The sequence below is a fragment of the Dipteris shenzhenensis genome, chromosome 4 (assembly GCF_047967505.1).
Source record: "Dipteris shenzhenensis isolate YYH24624 ecotype China chromosome 4, Dip_SZ_1.0, whole genome shotgun sequence".
Classification (NCBI taxonomy): domain Eukaryota; kingdom Viridiplantae; phylum Streptophyta; class Polypodiopsida; order Gleicheniales; family Dipteridaceae; genus Dipteris; species Dipteris shenzhenensis.
In genome coordinates, this window is record NC_141599.1 from 49,478,545 (window position 1) to 49,499,686 (window position 21,142).

The 21,142-nt window shown below is 39.3% G+C and overlaps 1 protein-coding gene across 3 annotated transcripts in view; it reads right to left on the minus strand.

Annotated features, from left to right (window-relative positions):
* The window catches only part of LOC147902986 (ARM repeat superfamily protein), a 92,686-nt gene extending 91,606 nt beyond the window's left edge, over positions 1–1,080 (minus strand). For 2 of the 3 annotated variants that reach the window (XM_087374090.1, XM_087374091.1), the window contains exon 1: positions 728–1,080. In XM_087374090.1, the coding sequence (XP_087230216.1) occupies positions 728–781 (54 nt within the window). In that variant the 5' untranslated portion in view covers positions 782–1,080. The remainder of the gene's footprint in view (positions 1–727) is intronic. The other variant, XM_087374089.1, reaches the window with a different exon arrangement.
* Between the last annotated feature and the right edge of the window lie 20,062 nt (positions 1,081–21,142).

Here is a 21,142-nt window from a genome sequence, read left to right on the forward strand (position 1 = left end):
TGCCTGCTCTTAAATGTCCACACTGCTCATGTGTATGGCATCCATAGTCCACTATACCCCACCAACCTGTGGGAGCAGTCCTCAACACTCAGATGCGTGAGATCATCTCGCTCGCCTCCTCCTCCTGGTAAAGGAAGTCCAGGATATGCACTTCGAGCTGCAACAAGTTTCATCATGGCTGCTCAACACTAAGGGAAATGGAGAAGTGTCCTAACATAGTCATGCCTGACAAGATTTCCTGTTATGCTCTTGATGCAAAAACAATCCAATCTACTCGCTTACAATCCAAAAATTCATGCCTGACAAGCCTAACGACAAAGAGGGGCCTCTGACCCATACACAGCGCTCACCCATCATGAGAATGTTCACTGGACTACCAACAAGGGCACGCTGAGGCTTTGTTTTAGTAACCTCTATGGCTGCACACTATCATATGGCATAACTTGCAACGATGTCAAGCTTGCCATTAGAGCTCAAGGCTTGTCCCAATATTTCTGATCTAATATTCCTTTAGTGAGGGAATGATATTGTCCATGCCCCTCCTCTACCCCCAAATAAGGAAAAACACCGACTTCCTAGCATATACAGCAGATATTTACGAGAGTAATCCTCTTGACATGTTTTCAGCCAGGGCCGTTAACTTGCTGTTCAATTACAACAAATTGAACGGTCAACGAAGTAGACCATGACAGATATATATTCAACATCGGAAGCCCAGCTGGATTACCTGGGGAGAAGACGAAGAAAGAAACCCGATCAATTCATCCAATTCGGTGGCCATGCTGTGGATGAATTCCTTTTCGATGCAAAGCGTGTTCGAAGTTTATGGTGTGTGCTATATGTATTGGGACATAGCAGTAACCTCAGTGAGGAGTTCAGTGTTGTCTTGCATAGCTAACCTCAGAAGGAGTTCATTGTTGTCTTGCATCTTCTATAATTGGGAGATGCTTATGCTAGCCAATAACCTCAGTGAAGGAGTTCATTGTTGTCTTGCATAGCTAACCTCATTGAAGAAATTCATTGTTGTCTTGCATCTTCTATGAAATTTGTCTCGTAAAGGGGTTGTTCGTTGAGCATTGTGATAAAATTATTGAGGTTTGTTGGATGGCTGCCTTGAATTTTTTTTGAAATATCAAATTTCAAATGCTTTGATTGATTAATTTTATATAAAAGTGATGTTGCTAGTGGAACGGAACTGATAGGAATTGGCCGGCCTAGGGGTCTGTGTGATTGCAAAGATTGTATGTTTAAAGGTTATATTATGGGGAGAGAACCTTTAAGTCTATAAATGTTTGGATCTTTTTGGAAGCTTTTCAAGGTACACACTTTAAAAGCTACAAATGTTCTCTTTTGTGTACCCTAGTTGCTCTTGTGAGGCTAAATGCTAATATGCCAAATGTTGGCTCACCGTCCATGGTTGATTCTTGCAAGTACTCTATGCATGGTGGTAGTGGTTGCTCCTTTAGTGTATGTATATTCCTTTGATATTCGTAGTTTGTGTCAATTTGTAAAAGGTCAACGTAAGTCCAGTATGCTATGAATTTTGCATAGTATTGGTGTCGAATAAGAACATGCATGAAGATAAGGATTTATGTATGTATGTTAAATACTATAAAGAGTGGACATGATGGATTTAAAACCAACATCATGACGTAAATTGGGTCTCAAATTTGAAATTTTAATTGTGAGTTGAAGAAGGAATTGAAGCAAAGTCTCTAATTAGCACTAGAGAGAGAAGCTCTCTCCCACATTTGCTTACATTAAAACCAACATCATGATGTAAATTGGGTCTCAAATTTGAAATTTTAATTGTGAGTTGAAGAAGGAATTGAAGCAAAGTCTCTAATTAGCACTAGAGAGAGAAGCTCTCTCCCACATTTGCTTACATTAAGGATAATTATTCCTATCATGAAGCATGGCATACGGACATATGAGGAAGATGAAATAGCAATTTGGTAACCATATTGACATATAGCATGAACATGATGGTGATTTTACAAACACAAACCATGCATTCATATAAAGGTCATGTATATCATGTGGTCATTATTTGTGATGAGGTCCACTAACTTGAGGTGGTCCTTGGGTCCAGGGATACTTGTGGACTTCTAAAATGACAAGTCATGACCAATAAGGTGCTTTACATGGCAATAATGTTCACATTGTAAAGAGCATAGATAGGCCATAATATCACAATACGTTGAGTCAAAATTTTAGCTCTCTTTCCTTTCTTTTTATCTTTGATAGCATCTTCATACTTCTATACCAGAGGAGAACTATAAAAGAGAATAAGGCCAAGATGATGCAAGAGGCACAAGGGCCTATTAGATGAATAAAATTAGTTGGCATACGTGCATAATTATTTATCACTAGTTTATCACTAGAAAGCATTGGGGAGATGATTCTCTGACTAACACTAATTTGACAAAGAGGTAGCATTAAGATTTGTGAAAGGAGGATTCTTTTAGAGTAGGTGTTCATGATGCCACTAGACACATCACAAAGAATGCTCCTTGAAATCTCTTGGATTTTTTAAGGCCTACCATAAAATTGTGTACCTACAAGCAACAAAAATTCCTTTATCCCCCAGGTTGGAAAATGTAATGTGAGGACAAACGAAAAATATCCATCCCTATGACTCCTCGATATAGAGCCATTGGTATAGGATCCTTGTTGTCTCTCTCTCTCTCTCTCTTTTTGAGGCCTACCATAAAATTGTGTACCTATAAGCAACAAAAAATCCTTTATCCCCCAGGTTGGAAAATGTAATGTGAGGACAAACGAAAAATATCCATCCCTATGACTCCTTGATATAGAGCCATTGGTATAGGATCCTTGTTGGAGGATCTCTCTCTCTCTCTCTCTCTCTCTCTCTCTCTCTCTCTCTCTCTCTCTCTCTCTCTCTCTCTCTCTCTCTCTCTCTCTCTCTCTCTCTCTCCTCCCTCCCTCCCGCTCTCCCTCCCTCCCTCCCTCCCTCCCTCTCTCTCTCTCTCTCTCTCTCTCTCTCTCTCTCTCTCACGCACGCACGCACACACATGCGCTTGCGTGCACACACATACACACACACACACCCCCCACCTATCAATTGTTTATTTTATTTTCTTTGAGAAAATAGATCTTTATCTCTTATTTCTCCACAAACTTGAAAAAAACTCAGAAATGCATTAATTAGTCGGGAAGGGAGGAGGGGAGGGGTAATATGTATATTAAATGGTCTAAAAATCATAGTACGGCTATTGAGCTTCTGCCATCACCCATCCATTTAGTACAAAGCTTCATCATCTCTACTAATAGAGTCTCATGGAACGTACCTCATGCCACCTCTCTTCTATGCTTACTTTTGATCCATTTTCACCTTGCCCAAACCAACCTCCATGCACTTGCAATTTGCACCTTGCTCTAATCTATAACTAGAGAAAGCTTACTCGAGGTTGATACAAATCACTTGTGACTGTGTAGAGTTTATATTTGCTACACATTCTAGATCTGTGCAGAGTGCATATTCACCACACTAGTCGTTCCAGCTACACTAGATTGCCATTATTTATAGGCATCATGCGGAGTCCTTGTCTACTACATTGTTCATTCTAATTACAAGGTTGCTGCCATTTATAGGCAATTTTTGTGCTCAATGGCTCAAGGCATACCTAGTTCCTCAACATGAGGGCAGTTTGGTAGACTCAGCTCTCAAACTTTTGAAGTTTGCAAATATCTTGTGAGGTAAGACCGGGAACGGAACTCACTTGATGTGAATTTTGAGTTCACACTATAGGCGCTCTTTGCAATGTGTTACTCAAGTAGGTTCATACTTTTGAGCTGAAGGTCTCCCTTACATCAAGTATATCTGAGTTGAGTGCATTTTCATATGGAAGGCCACAACATTGCATTTCTAATAGTAATGAAATTAATGATGATATCTCTAGAAACCAAGATGAATAGGAAACTATTAGCAACTTAGCAATTTCACTCTACCACATGATCATGTAGCCAACCATTAATGCTAAGGAAGGTTTGCTTGACCCTATACAAAGGACAAATATAGTTGAAGAATGATTATATTCCATCTTGTATTCACAAAAATTGCAAAGGTATACACATTGGTTAATTCATACTCTCTTGACTCTTGTTAATACAATGGTTCATTCATTATGTTTTCATATATTGTTATATAATTATTTTCAATGCATGTGATTTTTTCTTAGAATTTTATACACTTCTCTTGTGAAAAACCGTGCTCAATTCTAAGTTATACATGTAAGAGCCGTTTGGCCACGTGTATTTGGCATATTAGGCCATGAAAGAGCTAGTGTATATAGTGGTAAGTATTTATGTATGTCATTATAAACCTAGTGCCTTACTAGTCCCTATGTGATACATTCGTGCATTTTTAGCCCTTGTCACTTATTGTGTAAAATTTTCCTTTTGTTGTTAAGAAAATTATTTTTAATATTATCTCATTATAAATGATGTTCTTTAATACCTTTGGGTTCTTTTCCCACTTCTTTTTAGAATTTTCATTCTCAGGCTATCCTTTTCTACCTATGTGTACTATAAGTTGAAGGCCAAAGGGCTTGGAGATCTATGAAGCATATGATAGGGTCACTTAGATGTTGTTGGGTGGCTTATTGAACTGACAAGCCAATTAAGTGGCTATAAGGTCTATAAAGATTGTGTTGCTTAGTAGTCAAAGCAACTCATCGTACCAATTCTTGAGTTAGTTAAGTTGAATTCTTTGGCTATGAACCTTGAAGAGTTTCTATGTGTTACCTACACTCTAATTTCTTGCTACATTTATGTCCTTGCTATTGGTGTGCCATCCTTCTTGGAGTTTCCATCACATTGCTCAAATATGGCTATTGCTAAAGACATCATTGATCTTGGATCTGTTAGATATCAATGCTCCACTCTCATGTAACTACGTGGGAACCAGCTAACTCTACTTGTAAGACCCCCATATGAGGAGAAGGCATTTGAGTAGCTCGGTTATCTAGTAGGTCCTGGTTTGGACACCAAATGGGGGCCATGTGTGGCCTAATGGCTAGACGGAGGTGGCACACTGCCAACTAGGCTACATGCAAGTGCGGGAAGGCATCCCATGACTGACCGCATTGAGGGTAGATGGAGCATTTCCCGAGGCAGCCCACTCTTGGGTTGCGGGGCCCGTTTGAAGTCCCAGATGATCCTGGATGGCTGTGGGCCGAATGGAGATGGTAGGTTAGTTGCTCTATTTTACGCACTGGTTCTATCATGTGTCAGTGGCCTATTTCGAGACCGACCCCTAGTCGATCGTTTTGGGCAGACTGGGTCGGTCAGCCAATTGAGCCCAACCGACTACGACTGGTGGCTATATAAGAGCAAGCCCATGAAGCCCATTTCATCACTGGCTATAGCAACCCTGATTCCTTAGCATCCAGCCTCCGTCCTCTACTGTTTCTAGTTCGCCATCGAAGCTTCTTTCACAGGAGCGCACGGTTGGGAGGTAGCGCCATCTATTGTATCAGATCTACAGTAATCAAATTTTTGATTCTCCATACTATTTGTTTTCTCTCTTGCATACGAGATCCTGTTATCTGTTGAGCACAGACGTTGTATTGTTTTCTTACAGGATCTCCCATTCCTCTTGTAGTAGCAGGTCTGTTGGTGACATCCATCTAGGTAGTGCTTTCCTTTGGCAATACCTTCATCTATATATGTGTTATCCTAAAATGTTGGGCTTGTCTCTCTCTTGCAAATTCTCTTGAAACCCTCTTGGAAATATCCTCATCGCAATGTGCCCACTCTCACAAAACCCCTATCGATGGGTGGACATATGGTTTCTATTGTAACCACTAAATCAAAGATCATGGGATAATAAGTGACTCCTTTTTTGTCATTGTTGCAACTTTTGTTGCATGGATGTCAAGTATGAATCTCCTTCTATGATTGTTATAAAAGAAGAGCATTGCATAGCTTTGCTTATATGTTGAATTATTTCTTTGTATGCTATGTCCTTCGTTTGACTAGCTGTCACTCTTTATTTGTTAGCATCATACTTCTTACTACATTTTCATCTGTATGAAATTATCTTTTAGAAATGTTTTGAGCATCTCTTTTTATTTGTTTGAAACTCTTTGTTTTTATTATAAATAATTAGTATTTTAATAGTACTTGAAAGGGTCAATCAACATGGTATGCTCTAAATATCCCTTTTGTACATTATACGTTGACTTGTGTCCCTACCTAGCAGCCTCCAATTGTGCATTTCGCTATGTAATGATCTCCCATATGTATGTTGCTAGCTAAGTCATGAATCAAAGGATTTCTAAATGGTAATGGATGATTTGTGTTTGACAATGCACTTACCAGACTGTCATCCATTCATTTTGATGCCAAAACTAAAATATAAATGTTGCTTTCTCTTCTAATAAAGTATTACAACAATTTATTACATAGAATAGACATGTGATGCTATTGTTAGTTTCTTAAGAAGCCTTTCTAATCATATGCTCTATGATTACATGGCTAGCTAATGGGTTAATTAAAATACAAGGAAGGTATGGATTGATGTGTGTGCTTAAAAAGCCCTCATATTAGGAGACTTGTGGTATCAGATGTCACTTACTGCTATTGGGTTTCACTTACTACTAGTGGATGTAATGATGGTTGTTTTAAGCCCATCATATGTTCTAGAGGGCACGATTGGACTTACATGTTGATATACAGTTGCTTGTCAATAGACAACCTACTAAAAGTTGGCCACATCTATCCATCAAAAGTGAAAAGATAGGATAAGGTATATGGATTGACTTCCCAACCAAATTAGGAAGCCAATGGGGCTATTTAGAAGTTTATAAAAGGCCTAGTTAGCTAGCCTTATGGGCAAATCAGGCCATGTTGTATAACAATGCAAGGAGTGAACAATTTCTTGTAGATGTTTGAGTGGAGATATAGGAGAGAAAAATGAGATTATCATGTTTATATGATTTATTTAGGTGTAATAGTGTCTAAATATTTTTGTTATCATGGCTAATATCAAGTAATGAAGGTCGTGGCTTTATCAATATATATGCCACATATTGGTATAATATCATCCTCTACTAAGTTTTACTACTATTATAGTTCATGTAGTTGTAGAACATTCCTTACCTTAAATCTTGTGCCTTTTTAAAAAGAAAATACTATTAGTAACCCATATGCATAAGTGCTAGTAGTCTAATATCTACATTTTGGGACCCATATAGATGTCTTTGATTTAAGTTGTATGTAAATCCCTTATACATTATTGGCTTGCATGAATCCTTCATGGAGTTATCCTTCTTGATTTAGTTCATGATCCACCTAGAGGGGTAGATCTATCCATGGGTTAGCCATGGTGGTGACCATCCCTTGGGCTTTCACATGGGCCTCATCAGATAGTAGCCACAATATGGCCCAAATGAAGGGGATGAAAGAGGTACACACTTTAGTGATGTTTTTTATTTTAGTTAGTACCATGACTATCACGACACGATTTTGTAGTCTAGATTGTATTAGGCTAGCATGATCAAATGTATTAAATTAGAAGGTAGGCTAGGTAGGTTTAAATGGCTAAATGCCATATGGATAATGTATTGGATATATTAATTGATATGGAATAAATGGTGCACTCACATATGTAGGTCCTAGGTTAGGAATGGGTAGGAATGCATGGGTGCATTAATAAATGGTAGGCATAAAAGAGTCATAGGCTAAGGGTAGAATAATGAGGTATGCCCAAGGGATGGATCCCAAGAGGCATGAGAGGTTGTGACCTCTCATATGCATGGAGTGTATGTATGAGGCATTAGGCATTCATATGTGGTGTGTGGATTGCAGAAGCATTTTGAGTAGTTGGTCATAGCAAAAGTACACTCACGTGGGCACTCCTTTCACCCCATTTGGAGGGCCAATGCTTCCCAATTTCTGCATCATTCTTTCACACATGTTCATCTTCCAACCGGTACATGACAAGTGGTATCAGAGCCAAGATCCTCTGACTGTGAGAGCCTACCATGTGGAAGTTGCAACAGTTGCTGACATCGGCATGAAGTAGTCAAGGAGAATCCAGAATCATCCATCAAGAAATTACCAGGGGGCTTTCCTTTTCCCCTCTCAAAAGTCAAATTTTTACAACTTTGTCTTTTGGGAGACGGTGACCTTTATGGCGCAATCCTAAGTCCTAATTTCTAAGCCCCTACGTGTGCTGGTTGGCCCCGAGAATCGTGCTACCCTCAAAATTTGATCACTCCCGCCGTGCTCTATGCAGGAGTACTAGGAACCCTCAAAACCACTACCTTTGCATCCGTTGTCTGTGCCCCTGTGTATCGGGTGGCGCGTCGGATTTGGCATCACAAAAAGCATCGCGATGGCGTGCCCACGTGACCCTCTCCAGTTTGCCTCTCCTTAGTTCCCTGCAGACCCACTGGCCCTTGTAGCCCTACCACATGTCAGTGTAGGCCGCCATCATAAAGATGCCTGTGGGCACAACAGCCCTACGCGCCACATAAACAATCTGCCCCGCCGCCTACAAACCTGCCAACCCCGCTGGCACCATTGCCATGTGTCGCCCAGCCAGCTCTGCACTGTGTAGCTTTTGCCTCAGCCGCCTCTGCCCCCTGGCCACAGTCTGTATTAATGTCCCCTCCCCTTTCATTACTTACCCCCCCTGGCATTTCAAACCCCCCCCCCCCTTTTAGTTGCCAATCAAATTTTCCCCACACATAATTCGAAAATTTAAAACCTCCCCTCTCCTTAGTTCCCTCTAGGTTCCGTTTTATTTTCCCCCCCCTTACTTACTCCTAGTTCCTCATTTCCTCCCCTTTCCTCACATTGCAAAATGCAAAGAAATATTTTGATTTAAAGAAAAATAGAATTAAAAGGAGTTAAAACAAGGAGCTTAAGGAAAATTGAGATGAAAATAAAAGACAACAAAAGAAAAGGGAGATTATTGAGAAAATAAAGGGATTTTTAAAAAAAAGAAAGAAAAAAAAAGAAGAGAAGATATTAGAGACAAGGGCATGGTAGTTAAAAATTTGGAAATTGAAGCATTTTGAATAAAGCATGGTTGCTTCACAATTAGCAAGGAGGGGAATGCTACAAAACACTATTTAAAAAAAAAAAAATTGAAGGCTACAAAAGTGGAGGAAACTTGAATGAAGGCTACAAAAGTGACTTGCTAGAATGGAATACACAATTGCATGGTGATGACAAGGGTCAAACGATTGACCTACTTAAACTTAAGATGAGCATTTAGGACAAAGAATGAATTAATAATGCATTTGCATGTAGGATAATGAAGTAATAAATGCATTTGCATGTAGGATCATACGTAAAAATAGGAAAAACTCAAGAATGGAGCATGTGCACAACTAGTTAGAAAACTAGAGATGGTTAAGTTATTCTCTTACATGGCCATAGGTGTTGGACTAGGTGGTGGATATGTAAGCGCTTAGTAAGGTCGGGTGACCTTAGAGAGATCTCAAGTAATTGGTATGTTGACGCATGACTATGGGTGGATCCACAATTAGACCTGGTGGTCTAGAATGAGTACTCAAGCAAGATCTGGTGATCTTGATCTTGTAAGTTAGGCATATCTTGTAAGTCTTAGGTCTGATCAACCTAAAACTAATGGTTCCAAACTGGTCACTTGGAACTTGGACCAATGCATGCATATGAGAGATATAGATTAGAAAATAGTATCTTATTGGAATAGAAAAGTAGAACGGAAATGGATTCCTACTAACCCTAATGGATAAAGTCGAATTAGTCTTTCTAGGAATGTCCAAAGTAATTAAACTATTCTAAAACTCAACTATAGACAACCACCAGGCTAGGTTTAGGCAGCAATTGACCTGTGTTGTATCTAGCATGTGTATGATGTGCTCATCCAACTTCTTTTGTCCCATATGCTTTCTGCAGATGTCCTTATTTCAAATCGAGATGATTGTGCATTACTTCCAATCTACGTCTAACAATTGGAGACATGTTGGTTCTTTTAATTAACAATATATTTGACATTGTGCACCCAAGCCATTTTTCTTGTGTTTCAGAGGACACCAACATAGCTAATGCTGCCCTCTTTGCAGAGCTAGTTGATCTAAGCTCATGTTCTTTGCTCCGATGGCATGCACCTGCAATTGTTTCTTTCTTCTTTTCTACAAGAATTCTTCTTTCTTCTCATTGTTTCTCCCTTCACAAACATTGCAAAAGTGTCTTCTAGTGCCGTTTCGATATTGTGCCTCGGCCCACAATCCATTCCTTGTGCCTTGACTAAGCTTTTAAACTTTCCTAGCTCATAGCATCTATCTGCTTCTCTTGCAAGCCATGATGAGCTACATCTTGCCATTGACGCCATGGCAATGATCAGTGAATCGCCAGAATAGAGACCAACTAGCTTGTGAGGCGAGCAAAAAATAGAAGTCAACTTACCCGAGTCGTCCAACCTCAATGTTTTTATGCACCGCCCCACTGCTCCACGTCCTCTGGGCTACAAGAGTCATCTCAGCATTCAGCACCTCAATGCCGATGCTCCTTAGGGATGGAGGTTTTGGGTGCATGTTTAAAGGCAAGATTGATGAGCAAGGATTACAGTGTAGGTTGCAAGGCGATGTAGGTTGCGATAACATTCAAAGACTTGTAAGAGGGAGAGGTGAAATTTTGAAATGTGTAGAGTAGCAAAATTTTCAGCCATCGGCCTTTCCCCCCTTTGGCGATACACGTCAAGAAAATTGGATATCCCAAGCAAGTGCAATGTGGCCTAATTTTCTTCAAAACACAAATAGGCCAAATGTCATGCTATCAGATTGGATGTCATGTATGATGAAATGCAATCACTTTTGACATGCTTATGAGTCATATAGCAAGCAATTGCATGGAAAAAGTACCAATAAAAAATTATAAATAATTTTGGATTTATCAAAAGATCTTTGCACATACACAAATTGCACAATTTTTAAACTTCCATTCTAGGGTGAATCTAGATCTCAACTTCACCAAATATCAATGCTTTAACACTAGCATGCAATAGTCCCACTAGTTTGGACTCCAAAATTTCAATTTGTTTGGTTTTCAACAAATCAAGAAAAAGTTATGGAGTATGCCCTTAAATGGGTGTGCATAATTTTAGCACAACATTGGAGGTCCCTTAAACCATACCTAAGGTTCTCAATTAGTTGTGTCCTTGGGTTGAGGAGAAGCTCACATAGTGTTCTTTTGAAGGATTACTTGGTTGCATGTATGTGCAGAGAAAAATTTTGATGTTTTTGAATAAATTGTTATATACTATACTCTTCAGGATGCATGCTTCACCTATAACATAGCACTTGTAATGCCTTAATAGTCTTTTTTTAGATCTTTATTCCATAGCTTTTTGGTCTCATGTTCAAGATTAGAATGTGTACTACAACTTGAAGACAAATTTTGTCAAATTTGGTTGAGCACTGCATAAGTTATGGGTCAGGCAAGATACCTATATACAAAAAATGCCCTGAACCTCACCAAAAATGGCTACACCGTAGCAAACAATGACCCATATGCTTATATCTTTTGTTATTTAACTTTTACATGGATCTTCTTCTAGGAAACATTGGCAACAAATTTCTATCAATCAAGGCAAACCATCATAACCTTTTTATTCCAAGTGGAGGTTCTAATGGTGTGCCTTAACAAGTAGAAATTGTCACCAATGTCTCCCAAAAGAAGATTAGGACTTTATCCATACATTTCCTCTTTTTAAGAGGAAAATTTAATAGCCTTGGACCTTTTATAGTAGATAGGAATTATTAGATATAACTAGCCGATCAATATGAGGGAAAGAACTAGCATGCTTCTTCCAAAAGGAAATTTAATAGCCTTGACCTTTATTGGTGGGGATTTTTGATTATGTAGGACCAAAAGAGGAGTCAGGTTGTATGATTTTTTGGTCTAAATACTTTAGTCATTGTGACCTACACCCTTGACATAGGTTTGGGATTGGAGAATCATTCATAAAATTTCAAATCATAATCATGGCACTAGGATTATGTACCAAGCTCAGAAGCATGGAAAAGAAATAGGATGCTTTACTAGTTGTTTGGAAGGTTGATGCTCCGCAAAAAAAGCTCAAAAGAGACCCTAAGAGGTGGAGCCGATAGCGATAGTTGGAGCCAATGTATTTTGGGTGTACTTTGTAAGTATCTCTATTACTTACAATCTTGTCGATTAATGCAATCTATTTGATGTATGTTCTTTTTCATACTTATTGGTGCCCTTCTCTTTTGTCATGGAAACCTCTTCTTATTGCTATAAACTCATGTGGTTGGGATCCAACTATGTTCCAAATGAGCCTTTGGCCATTCTTACTTCCATAATTAACTAGCTCGTTTTAAGTTACATAATGTTCATGTACTCAATAAACTTTTATAGTAGGTATATTCATTGTAGAGTATAGATAGAGGATAAAGAATTTTCTCCTCCATGTAGAGCATCTTATAGGATGAATAGGGCTGAGATAGAAGAGTTGAGATTGATGATCTATTTCTATAAGACTAAGCAATTATCTAGTATCAACGAACTGTCAACGAAAGAGCGGGGGGAGGGGGTGCACTCAAAAACCCTAATTTAAAAGGGCCTATAAATTAAAAACCCTAAAGTTCTTTAAAAAGACTAAATAAAGCATTTTAAAACCCTAAAATCCCTACGAGTTAAACAAATTGCTAGACCCATTGGATGTTGTGATGCCAAAAATTGATATTTTTATTTGGCATTGGTATTGTTTTCTTCTATGTTTGATAAGAGTTTGAGTATCAAGTGATAGCCTAGCGGCTCTCACTTATTTCTATTTTCTAAGATATTGTATGGGATTGAGAGGATGAGTGGAATAAATCATTGTAAATACCATGGGTATGAATTATAAATACCTTGGTATGGGGTGAGAGTTATTTGTGTATGGGATATTATGGGGTTTTTAGAAAATAGGAAGAGTGAGTCATATAAAGAGGTGGGCTCATGTCCACGTGTTCCAATAATATAAAAGAGGCCACATGCCAAGCGTGTGGAAGGCATGTGGAGGAGTGTGAAGTCAAGAGGAATCCTTCTAGAATTTCTATGTGGAATAAGGAGGATGTGGACATGTGGAAAAGAGAGGGTCCCTATGGGCTCCATGTGGGGAGACTCTTGACTTTCTCAATATTTTAAGAGTCTTGAGCATCTTGTGATGGGACACATGGCAAGAGTAGCCAAAAAGGACATGGATGGTGACATACGGGCTTATGTGATTGATGGGGAAAAGAATCTATAGGCAACAATTGTAAATGGGTGAAGGAGGGTGATAAAATCTCTATAAAAGGAGCCCTCCTCTCCCTTGTTCATCAATCTCTTCCACCATTAGGCCTCATGTTGCTGTAGCTCTAGTCTCCTCAAGCCTCTTCCATGAGCCTTCTCTCCTCCCTCTTGTAGATATTCTCTTATGTAGACTCCTGAGTCCATCTCTCTCTAGTTCATTCTGTCTCTATGAGTAGTCTTGGAGCTTCCGCTCCCTCTTGTACATATGAAACCTCTTCTTCTCCCTTGTGTTTGTAGTGTTTTGAGTTGCATTGGAGTGGAGTCTCACTCTATTGGTAATGAAGGTCACTTCAGGTTCTCTCTGTCTTGAGTGTCTCTTCCCTTTTCTTTCTTTCAAAGCCTTAAAAGTTCTTTCTATTTGGCCGCTCACTGTGCACACATGGTCCATCTATTTCCCGAGCCACCATGCAAACTTCTTCCCCTCTTCTAGGCAAAATCTATGAGGGGTGGATCGTTGATGAAGGTTGAGTCTTGAGGGAGCATCCTTCTCAGGCGAAATTTGTATGGATGGAGGGCAGTTTTCATGACAGTTTGACCCCCTGTTAGTGTTTGCTCATAACTTTCTACTCAGTAGTCCGATTTTAATGAAATTTATATCAGCATGAAGCTCTCTTTAAGGCACATTCCCTGTGTGATCAGATCTTGAATCAGATACCGTAAGTCTCTATGTCTAACAGTCTGTTTTCATGACAGTTTTTACCCCCGTCTAGTAAACTATTCATAACTTTTTGGCCACTTCTCTGTTTCTTACGAAACATATATCAACACGAAGCTCTCTTTAAGGCGCATGTCTTTATTGCTTAGATCTTAAATCAGATATTGCTGCAAAATGTTATGAGTCTCTGTGTCTGACAGTCTGTTTTCACGACAGTTTTTACTCCCTTCCAATAAACTATCCATATCTCTTCAACCGTCTATCTATTTTCAACGAAACTTATATCAGCGCGAAGCCCATCTCAAGACGCATCTCTTTGTGTGTTTGAATCTCTAATATCATGTCTCTAATGAAAGTTATAGGCCTTTGGGTCTAATGACAGTTTGTAGAGTGTTTTGAGCTGTGTAAAGGTGTCTATGAAGGAGGTGCAATGTTTCCTCGCAATCTACCCATCCGACCCAATCAGCCCCTTCAAACTCCTTGATATATATCAGTTCATGTCATGTTGAGCCGCAAGATTTTCTTTCAACAATGTATCACTCTTCTCTTTGGCACAAACCGGCTCATTGAGATTATGGCCTCTGCTGATCCTTTCCTTCTCCCTATGCTTGAGTACAACATCACTTGGGATGTTACCATCTTCATTCTCATCTGAGGGAGGAAAGTATGGTGTGGTATCTTGGCATAAAAGCTTCTTTTTAATGTCCTTTTTTCAATGATAAATATCTTTGTCAGTCAGTTCGAAAGCAGCAGGAAGTGAAGAGGTGCGTGAAGTTTATTACCCCCAACTTCATGTCACATCTTTTGGTGGAGACGCTGGGTACGTTTGGTATTGGATTCATCCCACCTTATTAAATGGTCTCAGGTGTACTTGATTGCATGTTATGCCTAGTATAGGCATGTATTTCTGATGAGATAAAGAAGATGCCTGGAAGAACTCCATTAGAAGAGATTACAGCTCGTTTAAGAGAACTTGAAGATTGTGAAGTTGATGCTCAAGCTATTCGCACAGTCACCATGATCATATCCTTTATGTTTGCACTCTTGAATATGTTGGTGAATCGACAATGCCGTTAGCAGGCACAATGATAGATTGGGGATTATTTCATGCACTGGTAGCTTGGTGTGAAGAAGAGTTGAGTCTTTGGGTAGTTTTTGACTATAACAATGGAGTGCTGATTCTCAATGCTTTCAACTTATTTTGCTATGAAAATGATGAAGAGTACAATATCCTGAAGCTGTTATGTGCACTTCCAATTGTGAGAAAGGTGATTCTTAAATGCATGTATACACAATGTTTTCATGGTGCTGGTTGGTCACTTATTTTTGAAGATTTTGTTGAGGATCACATTGTGGAGGGTTTTCAACAAGTGGTTATGCAAAATAAGTTGGTCTTGGTATACTAAGGCTCTGTGGAATCTTGTTTGGATCTTGTTTGGGATATTATTTGGATCTTGGTGTTTCCTTTTTGTGTTTCATCATGATGAAGATTCCAGTGTTTCGAGGGACCCAAGGGGAAAACCCGGAGTCTTATCTTTGGGATTTTGTTCGAGGATGCCAGCTTTCTGGATGGTCCATGAAGGAACAAAATCCCATCATGAAGAGGAAGAAGTAGATGAGGAACATCAAGAAGAGGAACACTGTAGTAAGAAAAAGAAGGCATCTAGAAGGAGAATTAGCCAGTCAGACTTTCCTTTAGGACAAGGAATTGGAAGCTATGACTTGTTGTCCAACCTTAAAGAAAAGGAAGCTCATATCACCTTTGGTCAATTACTTGCTTTGTTTCCAAAACTACGGAAGGAATGGGGAAAGCTAGCAAGCACAAGAGTGTCAAAGAAGAAAAAGAAGAAAAGTGCCATTCCTGTTTTTCAAAAGCTAGATATAGATGTTGGTGATGATGTACCTACGGTTGATGTGATCATTGATGGTCAAGTGATTTCTAATGTGTACATTGATGGAGGTGCATCGATTAATGTCATGAGTGAGAAGACCATGATAAATGCTGATTTAAAATACTCTAGTACTATCTCTCCTTATCGCATCAAATTGGCTGACAACACTAGGTTTAAGACCTTGAGAGTTGTGAAGAATCTAGAAGTGGATGTATGTGGAATTTTTGTGCCGACTACTTTTCAGGTGATCCTTACCAAGCTAGATGCACGTGCCTATCCATTGATTTTGGGAAGACGCAAGGTGAAGGCTGTTCAAAAGTGGGATACTGGAGAATTGATTTTGCAGGGAAATGATAAGAAAGTGTGCTACAACATCAGAAGCCACAAAAAGGAAGTTGTCAAGGAGGAGTCTTCAACATCAGAGAGTTCAAGCTCTGACTTAACCGATGAAGAAGAAGAGACAGGGTGTAGCTCCGAGGAGTCCAACTCAGAGGGTGAGGTGGAAGGAGTGGCCTTTGGTCTTTGTCTTGGTGCTAATCAGGATGAGTCAGGAAGGAACAAGGTGGTGGTGCAAGAAGATCCTGTAGAGACACTTCATGTGGAGGATGTGGAGCACACTAAACGACGCCAACGCAATGAAGAGCTTCTTAGTGATTCTCTATCAGGTAGTGAGAAGCTCCAGTACTTGGATATGTTAGATGATTTTCCATGTCTCTTTGCAACAAGCTATTCACAGGTTCGACCAGTCTCTCTTGTGGAGCACAAGATTGAGTTGAAGCCAAAAAGTAAGCCAGTTGTTGTCACACCAAAGAAAGGAAATAAGTGGCGAGTTTGTGTGGACTTTCATCCTTTGAATGCATGCACTAAAAGGGACCATTTTCCTTTGCCATTCCAAGATGAAATACTAGACCAAGTAGCAGGGCATGAGATGTATTCTATATGTGATGGGTATTCTGGGTACTTTCAAATTTGAATTCGAGAGGAAGATCAAAAGAAAACATCATTTGCCACACCTTGGGGAGTTTTTGCTTACAGAGTGATGCCTTTTGGGTTGACCAATGCACCAGCTACATTTCAAAGGTTCATGAGTCAAGTCCTTGAGCCTTACTTGGGAAAGTTCATAAGGGTGTTTTTGGATCATTTTTGCATTTATTCTCAACGCATAGATTACATGGAGAAGTTAAAGATGGCCTTAGCTAGGATTGATGAAGCAAAAGGGTGCCTAAATCCTAGCAAGTGTCATTTGGCTCAAACAAAAGTAGACTTGTTGGGGCATATTATGTCTGAAGAAGGCCTGCAAATGGATCTTGACAAGATCCAAGCAATCATGGCATTGCCAAGTCCTGAGAGTGTCACTAGTGTTCGTAGAATTCTAGGAAAGAGCAAGTATTATCAATGCTTTTGTGATGATTTCACAGAGATAGTGCATCCCATGAACTTGTTGACAAGAAAAGGAGTCTCTTTCCAATGGGGTGTGGAGCAACAAGAGTCTTTCCAGCAACTTAAGGAGGCCATGAGTAAGGGCCCAATATTAAAGCCCCCTGATTGGTCTCAAGACTTTTATGTAAATCCAAGTGTATCTTTGCATTCAGTTGGTGCTGTATTGCTACAAAAAAGAGAGGCAGGTAGAATGCAACCCATCTATTATGCCACCCGATACAGCCTACAGAGGTGGAAACAAGGTATGAAGAAGTGGAGCAGCAAGCTCTCTCTTTGTTGTTTTTAGTCAGAAAGTTTCACTCCTATTTATTACCTCGACCATTTTTCTTCCTTACCTCTTAGTCTGTATTAGCATATCTAGTTTGCAAGCCTAATCCTGGGGGGAGATTTGCAAAATGGTTGTCAGAGCTTCAAGAGTTCTCTTTCTCTTTTGTCACTGAAAATACCACTAGGTCCACTATGGCAGACTTGCTCACAAGATGGGAGGATCTAGGAGAAGAAAAGAAGTGTAAGGAGAACATTAAAGATGAAAGAGATATACCACCAATAGCTTTTGTTTTGTATTTTGATGGGGCTTTTAGTCCTTCACGCCAACAAGGAGCCGGGGGGATGGTCTTGATGAATTCTAAAGGTCAAGAAGTATGGGCAAGAGGACAAGAGCTTCCAGGTATCACAACTAACAATGCAGCTAAGTATAATGCTTTGATTCTTGGTCTGGAGGGTTGTCTTCAAAGTCAAGTTAAAGAATTGGAAGTAAGAGGAGATTCTCAGCTTATTATAAAGCAAATGCAAGGGCATTACAAGACAAGAAGTCCTCATTTGAAGGAGCTTAATCAAAAGGCTATGGCACTATGTAGTCAATTTGATTTTTGCAAGTTTGTTCATATAAACAGAAAAGAAAATCAAAGGGTAGATGAGTTAGCTACTCAAGGCATTGTAGTACAAGACCGGGGGGTGGTTTCTTTGGTAGACACTGGATGGCCAGAACTGTAAGATGTTCAGCAATATGTGGAAGAAGGCATCTTTCCTTGAGGTTAACTCCACAACAGAAGCAGAGATTGGTAAGGAAGGCTTGTCCCTATACTATTGTTGATGACATTCTTTATAAATTGGGAAAAGACAAGGTGCTCCGTCGGGTGGTTCATCCCAGGGAGACTAGGAGAATCCTAGAAATGTGTCATGAATGCTCTAGTCATTTTGCTTCAACAAGTGCAGCTAGGAGAATTCTTAATGTAGGTTACTTTTGGCCACGCCTCCATAAGGATGTATATGAATGATGTCAAAGTTGTAAAGTATGCCAAAAGTTTGGAAGGCGACAGTTGATTCTTGGGCCCTTAAAGCCTATTCCAGCATATGGACCATTTATGGAGGTCCTCCTCATGTGGGAACCAAGTTGGCTGCTTTCAAATTCTCTTTTGGGCCCTTGTATATAGATATATGAAAAGGTGAATATTAGGGTTTGTTTATAACCTAATCCACCCTATTAAAAACATCCCAAAAAGCTAAAGCATTGAAAATTTGAGTTTGATAGCATCCATTAAAAAGTCAACATTAGAAGCACATCCACAAATTCTAATGTTAATTTCTACACTTATTTCAATGCTAATTCCCACAGTTCTATATCAGCACTTTAACCAACATTTATTTTGATGCTAATTGAAAATTTTCAAGAGACAATTGACATTTAAAAAAATGTTCAAATCATCATGAATCGTAGGAGTGCATCTTTTGTCTCCACTGTTTGGATATTCCACCATCTATCTCCTCCTATATCTCAATTGGGTTTTTCAACTTTCTATCTTGTAGGCATTGTTTGGTTCTCTTGGAAGCCATGACAAGCTGCATCATACCATAAGCTTCCTCATTTTAAGGAAATTGAATGAGAAGTGAACCAAGAATAGAGACTAGGTAACTTGCAAAGAGAGTAAATATTGAAAGACAAATGACTCACTTGAATAAGCAATTGAGGTACCTCTCACAACCACACAAAATCTAAATTTAAAGTGAAAATGTGAGGGGAGGGGTAGAAGCAACCGAATCATAGAGAGGGAGAAGCACGTGTCATAGGAGTATGGAGGGGAAAGTGATACCAAATGAAAGTGTATGCTAGGAGAGAAAGTGACAATAGCACAAGGGTTGAGGGAGGGAGAGCAAGAAGGACTTAAGTAGTAGTATGATTAGTAATATATTTGAAATTCACCAAATTGGGAGACATGAAATTTTAAAAGCCAGGGAGACATGAAGTTTTGGATAAAATTAGTAGCCATGGTTTGCCTTCTTTGGCCATACACCTCACCAAATTGGACTTCCTAGTGATCCCCAAACAAGTGTTATGAGACCTAGAATATAGGAAGAAAGCAAACAACAAAATGGTATACTAGTGACTCTAACTTTATGGAGTATGAAAATCAAACCTCTTTAAAAGAGGGAAAAGAGAGGGGAAAAGAGAGGGGAAAAAGAGGATAAGAGAAAGGGAAAAGGAGAGGAGTGAAGCAAAAGAGAGGATGAAAGAGGAAGTAAGAGAGAGGAGTAGGAAAGGAGGAGAAAACAGAGATAAGAGAAGAAATAAGAGAAGAGAGTAGGAAAAGACAGAAGAGAGAGGGGGACAAGAGAGAAAAGAGAGGGAAAGAGAGATAAATAGAGGAGTGGAAAGAGAGGAGGGGGAAAAGAGAAAAAGAGGGGAGAAAGATGGAAAAAGAGGAGGGAAAGAGAAAAGAGAGGAGAAAAGAGAGAAAAGAGAGGAGAAAAGAGATATAGAGAGGAAATAAAAGAAGAGAGGGGAAAAGAGAGAAAAGAGAGGAGCAAAAGAGAGGAGTAAAGAGAGATAGAGAGGAAATACGAGAATGTCCTAGAGCCCCATTGCAAGAAACTTCATAAAATGACACATTATGAGGGATGCATTCAAAGAGTATTGTACACGCTTTAATTGAATATTTTCTATTACATCTATTTTAGGGTGAGTATGTTGAGAAACAAAGGATCGTAGCATCCAATACCAATTCGACCATGTATACCTAAGTAGCATGGGTTGTCTAAGGTTTTAGTTATGTGCTAGGCTATTGACACAATGGATGCTATGTGGCAACTGATTGTAATCACCTCCTTGCATGTGCGACACTTGGAGGTTGTGTGATTTGTGCAAGACAAATGGACTCTTTTCCTTGTCTATTTAAAGTCTTGTATATGAGTATGTGAGATGTCTTTGTAAATTTTATCCTTTTAGTGATCAATACTTGCAATGCTAATGTTCACAGAGATGGGGGCAAAATTTCAACTTGAATCTTCAAAGAAGTTATAAAGTACTTTGAGAGAGATGTTTTTCTCTTTACATTGCCTCAATTTGAGTTTTTTATCAAACATTATAGCTTTTGCAAAATCTGGTTGAAATTGAGTCCGTGATCATTATCAATGGTTTTGGTCTTCTACATGTCACTTTGTTTTCTTTATGGCATTTCTCATAGGATGTAGTTGAGAGTATCAAGGAGCATAAACAAGAGAGAAATAGCGAAAGAACAACAAAAAAAGTGAAATAGAAAGAGAGAGAGACAGAGCATCAAAGGAAAATAGCAAGCAATAGAGTGACATAACATTCAGTTTTTTCAAGCCATGTGCTGGAAATGGTCCCTAGAGTTCACCATTCTCAATCTCTTCTATGCCAATAGATCCAAAAAGGTCTAAAGCCCTTAGTTCCTCTCTCAAATTTTCGTTGAGAGAGCATCAAAGTAAAAGAGCAAGCAACAAAGTGACAGATTCGACAGCTTTTTCAAGCCATGTGCTAGAAATGGTACCTAGTGTCCACCATTCTCATTTTCTTCTATTCTAGTAGATTTACAAGGGT